This window comes from Aptenodytes forsteri, unplaced genomic scaffold (assembly GCF_000699145.1).
Source record: "Aptenodytes forsteri isolate BGI_AS27 unplaced genomic scaffold, ASM69914v1 Scaffold82, whole genome shotgun sequence".
Taxonomy (NCBI): Eukaryota; Metazoa; Chordata; class Aves; order Sphenisciformes; family Spheniscidae; genus Aptenodytes; species Aptenodytes forsteri.
The window spans coordinates 2086648-2094431 of record NW_008795490.1 but is presented as its reverse complement, the minus strand read 5'-3'; the positions used below and the strand labels follow the sequence as shown (position 1 = coordinate 2094431).

At 42.6% G+C, this 7784-nt stretch overlaps 1 protein-coding gene across 1 annotated transcript in view; it reads right to left on the bottom strand.

The window, feature by feature from the left end:
* Nucleotides 1–479: 479 nt before the first annotated feature.
* PLEKHG1 (pleckstrin homology and RhoGEF domain containing G1) overlaps nt 480–7784 on the bottom strand; it is a 67543-nt gene continuing 60238 nt past the window's right edge. The window contains exon 18 of the mRNA XM_009281404.2: nt 480–3079. Coding sequence (XP_009279679.1) covers nt 1977–3079 — 1103 coding nt within the window. The 3' untranslated portion in view covers nt 480–1976. The remainder of the gene's footprint in view (nt 3080–7784) is intronic.

Sequence of the window (7784 nt, the reverse complement as noted above, 5' to 3'; positions counted from 1 at the left end):
GTTAAACAACATCCCCCCTAGCCGTTTAAACAAATCTAGACGTGCGTGGGTAAAGCACAGATTTAACTTCTATTCATATTTACAATACTTTACAAGCTATATTAAATAAATACGGGCTCTGCTACGGCATCTTAAATATGTACAACATTATTTCTCAGTCGGATTTTACCAGATAGATGCGGGTCCTATCACAGTGGATGCGCTGACTGTAACAAGTATCCCTGTGGTACAAGCTAGTAAGTACAATGACCAACCAGCCCTCAGAATAACAATTCCTAGCCAACGCAAGATACGTGCGGTAAATAATTTAATCCGTTCTAACAAATTCAAGTCCTTAAATCTTAGTCTACAAGTAATTAGCTGTACACCGATAACTTCAGGTTTTCCTCATGGTAACCAATGTAGTAAATAGTCGGCCCTTCTGGAAGTACAGTGCTCCATAGCTGAGGGGAGTGATACGTGGTTAGTAAAAATAGTACTTCAATTAAACTCCTTTATTTAGTGATATGTTTAAGTGGGTACTGGCTTTATCCACATAATCTGAAGAATTTAAGCACCAAAGAAGAACAACAGTCACACAAGATGATCAGTGTAGACATATTTAGGCTTTCCTTTAGGTACAATGTTTTCAAGTAACAGAATCCAAAGCTGTGCAACAACGATGACGAAGGGGATTGAATGTGCATCGTATTGGAAAGCCTGTTTTTGTTGTAAATGGCAGCATCTATTCCATACACTATTTGCAAAAGAAAGGAATGTATTCTCATTTTTTAAGCTACTTTCATTGTACATAAATTGGATTAGATTCAGCCCTGGCTAGTTTAGAAAATACGTATTTTACCCCTCTCTGCCAGGAAAGATCATTTCCTACTACGGGAGATACATTCCCTGCAGAAAGCAGCTTGTAACTCAACCAGCAGTATCGCTGAAACACCCTGTGCGCCAAACATGCCTCAGGATTAATATCTCACCCAAGCATCTGGCCAAACCCCGTTTTCTCTCAGGCTTACTGACTCTGGGACTCAAATGAATACATTGCAGGCCACTGCGTATGAGGCGCAGCTACTTGGCAAATTCACACCCGGTGGCTTTCCGCTGCTGGGCTCTGTGCTACAAGATACGCAAGATTTTGCCTGAATGTCACAAACACCACGATCACTGGAGGTACCAAACCTGGTCTAGTCATCTTCACAAGCAGCAGAGCTCCCCTTCTACTGCCCAAAACATCCTCCAGGCGAGGACTGCGTCACATCCACAGGTTCACATAAAATGCTGCCGCTGCCCATCCTCTGCCTACTATGCAGTTATAGAAAGCAGAAAAGGCTTCAGACAGATATCAGTCTGGCATCCTTCACAAGCACTAGGACTAGATTTTGTTTAAAACATAAGAAGCCTGTTCCAAAGTAGCGTATGCACTGGTCCCACACACTTGGAATCTGCCTGACAAAAAGTAACGTGCAAAAAGTATGTGCAACTGCACACGTAGCATGTCAGTGTAATTACCAGAAGCCTGCTCAGAAATCTGCACAGTCACAGGAGTAGCTGCTCATCTAAATGCTCCCATATGTAACCAGAGTAATCACGGGGGTATTTTGGATGCAGAACACTGGCCACCAACTCGAAAGTCCAAATACTAAGGTTTCCACACGATAAAATGGTTTAAGAATCAAATGGCACCACACCTGGTTCGACGGAAAGAATCAAAGGGTATCACACCTAACAAGGGAAGAGATGCAAAGGTTAAACAGGAGATGAGAAGTCCACCTGCACTACGGAGCGAGACCCCAGACAGTGCGCACATGTGGCCTTTTTCACTTCCAGGATTCTGAACCATTTGAAAAAAGATACATTTCACATCTATTTACAATATTACTGTGATACAATGCCTGATTGTGTAATATTATGGAAATACATGATGCCAGTACTGGCCGTCCTCTGTCATGATAAGGCAGTACAGCTAGAAATTACTGAAAGCATCAAGCAAAGCTACTTGAACTGAGACACTGAAACTTTTCCCTTAAAGACTGGACAATATTCTGCTGATTGGGAGACGGCACTCTCCACAGGTAGTCGTTCAGTTTATCTGAATCACTATATGCAGTCAGATACGGGGTAAGCGTGTGTTTGCTGCTGGCGGACTTTGCAGGAGTACAAGAGACAGTTTTGCCGCAGAGCGTTTCAGAAGGAGCAGCGTCTGCGTTACGCAGTTTAGGATCCGATTTCCTTGTTTGGTTCCGAGAACTCTCCAAGTCAGATCCCTCATCTTCAGACTTTATTTCAACATAGTCATCATCATCCCCTTCTCCTTCTTCAGTATCTTTGAAATTAGAAAAATAGTTCTGAGTCGCCATCTGTGCCGTCAGCGGGGAGGCCCTGTTCACTCTCAGGACTTTTTGAGAATCCTGCAGAATCATATCTGAACAGTTTTCGGGGATCTGCTTTCTCGTATCAAGCCCCGTACATCCCGAAGCAATACCCGGTGTTTGATGGCTGTTGAATCGGAAGTTCCTATTCGAATGGAGCTTCTTCTTGTCCATTTCATTAGGATACACGATTGATTCTCCAGACCTGTTGACCACAATTGAGGAAGATGACTGCGACCTGCTGTATGCCTGTGGTTTTACATTGCTTACTCTTCTCCCAAGGGAGTTATAGATGTGATCTTGATGTAAATTTTCTTTGTTCGGTTGGCTTATAATGGCGCTCCACCTCTGCGCCGGGACGTGCAAACGGTTAGAAATCTGAAGGGAAGGCACCGAGCCAGCTGATGGCAACTGCCTTGAACTGCTTTTTGTACCAGCTTCTGTATACGAGCTCTTGGACTTTGGGTCTTGGGATTCAGGCCATGGAGAGAAATCGGCCAGCTCACCGTTACTGTACGTAGAATGCAAAAGCCAATCTTCTGCTCTTGAGCATTCACTGGCAGCCTGGGAACGGGGAGGAGAGACAGCCACGGGCGTGGAAAACCTCCCGGCTGATGGCTCCTGAGGGGTGGCCCAGGCTTCCTTTTGGACCTTAGGTGAACTGTCTCTAAAGACGATTTGGTCATAAAGCTGGGAATATTCAGCTATTCTGGCACCTAGAAAGGAGAGAGAATTAACTTAGCAGAGGCAAGCAATCCATTTGAACGAGTCACGTGAAAATTTAAAAATCCCAAGACGCTTTGTATTCGTCAAGAGAAAAGTTTACAGCTGCGTCAATATCATCAGCGGAAGAGCCGTGCATTGCGTTGCATTCCAGTACATTGTATTGAAAAAAAGAAGCACAAAATGTCTTGCAACAGTGAACAGCCATGCAGGACGCAATGTAGCACACGGTTCCAATAATACGCTGCTTGTTTCATGTTAAATGGAAAAGAACATTCTGAAAATGGCCTGGTAAATAAGATATTTAGGGACTTTTATAAATATCACAAGGCGGCAAGAATGACACTCCAGTGCATGGAGTCCGCTGGCTCCATGTCTCCAATTTGTTTCAATTGACTATGGACAAAAATAGCTCCAAAGCTGTTGCAGATCCACGACTTTGCACATTCATTAGAAAGAGCAAGAAGACAGCTCTTTCTTATCTGACCCCATTCCTTATGCTTGTAAGTGTGATTGTGGATGGTACCTGAGCAAATCTACGTGACTTGTTAGAAGGTGAACACACCTGGAAATACACCTTTTAGTCAAACTCTGAAGATCACACTATTAAAGGAAATAACTGCTTTTCTGTAAAGAGGCCAATAGTGCTTCAGGCATAAGTTCTATTTCCAGCCTAAGCTGGATTGATCTTTCTTGACACTACCCCACTATTTATTCCCAATTTTATCAAGTAACAACAAGAATTTATTGCGATATAAAGGACTATTCATGTTAGGGGCACTCACAGAAAACTCATTTCGGTAGTAACACAGAAAATGCAATACTGATACTCAACTAGTAAGGTGGGGAAAATTCATAATCTTCCAATTCAGTACACAAATTTCATTGAAAGTTACTAAAAAATATATCTGTATAGAAATATTTTTGACGTACCAATAGCAGGACCGCCTTGTTTCTTCTCCTCCAGAATGGCAGCAAGATCTTTGTGTTTCAGTTTCTGTTGTCTGCTAGCTGGCTGTTCCTGCTCTGGACTTTTAACTTTCAAAAGCTGGTTAGCCTTCTTAATTTTTTGACTGTACTGCCTTGCCATCATAAAAACTCTGTTCTTTGTTTTATCCACTACAGCCAAGTCATTTTCCATGCCCTCTGTATGCGCGTTGGACAGAACACTATTGGCAGATTCATATGGGCTGTCTACAAAAGGCATCTCACTGGAGAAGGACGATCTGTTCAGACTCATAAAAGAGTTCTCCTTGCACGGTGTAGTGTCTTCAAGCCTGAGATTAGCCTCGCTTAAGGTGGCAGCCCTGGGCTTCACAGTTTTAGGGAAAATAGGAGTTTCTGGCAGAGAGAGAGTAGACAGTGAGTACTCTACATCTTTACTCAGTTCAGGTGTACTACCAGCATGCAACCTTTCCTGCATATCATCTTTACAAACAGGAAAGGCTGCAAGGAGACGGTCTCTTGTCTTTTCCTCATTCTTCTTGATGTAGTTCTCCAGGTCGTTCCAAATCTCATCTACCTCCTCTGAGAGTTTATCTGCTGCAGACTTATGGGAGAGTGAATCCGAGTTGGAGGAGCTATCTACTAAGCTCAAATAGTCATTGTCGACAGGAACACGATGGTAAGGACTTTCGTCTTCACTGAACTGGAGACTCTCTTCGGAAACAAACTGCCGTAGATTGTCACAACATGCAAAGTCTTTTTCCAGGCCCAGAAAACTCCGTCTTTTAGAGCATTTTAAGGGGTCACATTTAAAATTCAGTAGTGGTGTTTCTGGAAGCACTATGGTGTCATAGATGTTGTCTTCAACGATCCTGAGCTCATCCAAACTTGAAGTAGGTGCTTCTCTACTGAGTAGTATCTCATCCCTACTAGCACGAATGGAGGCTCTGTTTTGATTTGCTGTCCTCTTTTTGGAGGGTGAGTCCAAGCTGCTTTTGTTTTCAGCCTCGTAGAGAGAGTCTCTAGCAGATCTCTGGGGACCACGGTCTGTCTCCTCCTTTCTTGTCAGACCCATCAGCTTTAAGTCTTCATAGCTTATATTATCATAAACATGTTCAATATCATCAATGGTCAGCTCCTCTGAAGATTCGGGATACGCATTCATACTGCTCACCTCTGCTCTCTTCACTTCCCTTCGAGAACTGCGCTCCCCCGTTTTATACCTTGCACTGGCTGGACACGTGTTACTTTCACCAGCACTACTGGCCCGCCTAACAATTTTGTGACGAGTGGGGCTGGAAGTCTCATTTTGATGCACTACCCCCAAGTGCCAGCTGCATGGCCGCCCAGAAGAACCCCTCCTTTCTCCACCAACAGCTGAACAAGTGTTGGATGTAGACACTGATGGTACAAACATCTGATAGTCGTCTTCATCGTCTTCATTCTCGTAAGGTGGACGCCGGCTGGGAAACAATGCCTGCCTGATCTGATGGTCGGTCCAGATGTTTCTGACAGAGGTACTTCCTCCCAGGATATTCATGATTAGCGAGTTGCTCTGGGGCGTGCTGAATTGTCTAGGCGACTGTGGCTGTCTAGCTGTGCAGGAAAACGGAAGATCGGTATTCAACTGGGTTGACTCTTCATCTGAAGGGTCCTTGGAGCTCTGTGGAGATTTGAAATATGCTGGTAACATTAGCCTATCCCCTGCAATAATACAGCAATTCCCTCCATTCACAGAACTGCCATAGCACCAGCGTGTCCCACAGCACGGCGTCAGGTGGAGACGGGCAGGGTGAGCAGGCTCCTCACTAGAGAGCCAGGGAGCCAAGGTGGCAACGCCAGACAACTTTGCCTCCTAATCCTTACCATGGCTCAGAGTTCACTCGGCATTTAATAACATCTTACTTCAAATACAAGACACTGGCTTATGTTAACGCATGAGTAATTAAAGGCAAGTTTGTCTGGCAGGAGTTAGATTAAACCTTTTACGCTAACTCTGCAGTTTCACAGTTGGATTAAGCTAATCTGACTCTGGGTTTGTGCCAAAAGTTTTGTTCTCCTCTCTTTCCCCTTGCCTATAACCCTAGCAGAAAGGTATGTTATGCTCTCTAGCACATGCCACTGAAAATTTCATTTTCTTTTTGGAGTAAGTTTTCATCCAGCTCAGCTAGCAGATGTAATTTACAGCAAAGCCACATGCCTGCTAATGCTAACATGAAGGATGCTGTAGATGTTTCTGGCCAGAGGTTGGGAAAGAGAGGGAAAGATAATTCCTTTTGGCTTAAGTTAATGCTGATTGGTTTGGTTAGTTGTTTTTTTTTCCCCGCCCCAAAAAGAATAGTCTTTCATCATACAGATGAATATTTCAATGATATGAATATTAATACATGACATAAACAGAAGATGACTTATCTGTCTACCTAGGAAAAACACAGATTTCTTTGACATATCTACGATGCATAGCAAAACAGAAGTAAAAAAAAAAATTATATACCTGCGTTTCACACTTGTTGAGATTAACACTTCTCCGTTTTTCAACATTTTCAGCAGCTTGACTATTAAGTCTTTTTCTTCCCCCTTTCGATTTCTGCAGTGAGTTTTGCTGCACTCCCTGCGATTTAAAAGAAAAGAGCAAGGGAGGGGTAATAACATCTACAGTTCTTTGTACAGTCTTGTTCAGAAGAATTACTAGCAGCTAGAACAGGCCAAGTATCCACACTGGGAGGACAAAATGCTCATGAGTTGCCAGAGCACTGCCACAAGAATGATTCAGAGCCTAGAAAACTTTCTTTACAATAACCAATTAAATTCTATCAATCCATACAGCTTGTCAAAAGGGGTTGAAAGCGGAATCTGTGTATAAAAATATAGATGTAAAAGAATACACAGAAATTGGACAAGGGAAAGGGCTTAATCTCACAGCCAAAGTTATAACAGAAGAAGGTGGTCACACAAAAATTCAATTTTCAACGTTCTTTTTGGTTTTAAAAAGGGGAGGGGATAGTCTCACTATCACTTGTGGTCTTGAAAACCAGAAAGAGGTCTAAACTAAAAAATATGCTATCATCCAACTTCCCAGAAAAAAAAAAACAACAAACAGAAGGCCAGAATGTTACGTGTTGAGCAGTGTCCAAATTAACTCAGAGTGAAGGGCACACATTGTGGGAAGGGGAGGAATCAGAGAACGTATTGTTGCCACACCTAAGATTAAACACTAAGCTACTATTATACATTTTTATAGTGGTATTCTTTTGCACTTACTCATTCTTTTGTACTTATGTCAGGAAGAGGGAGAATTACAAGACTCTGCACTACACTGATATGAGATACTATTTTATCAAAGATTTACAATGCAAATAGTGTAATTTCAAAGAGGAAATGTGCAGTAATCTTCAAAAAGAATTTCAATAATAGGTTTTGGATAATTCACAAAAATAAATGGACCACACAAGGATATGACCCCAGCATCAGCTAACCCAAACAAACTGAAAATCTAGGTTCTTTAATACAGCCACATTTCAAAGCTGGGGTTTTAGTCTTTCAGAAGTACTACATATGTGTGGAAACATCATGCAGAGTGGGGAAAACTACCACCTGTGCAATAGTAACAGATAAAGAACCTCATTTTCAGAAATCCTACTCACAACTTCTCCTATTAAAGTTCACACGTTCCTAGCTATTGCCAGCAGCTCACAGGTCAAGAAACATCACATCACATGTGGCAGTGCCTGAATCATTAACTTAAGACCCAAG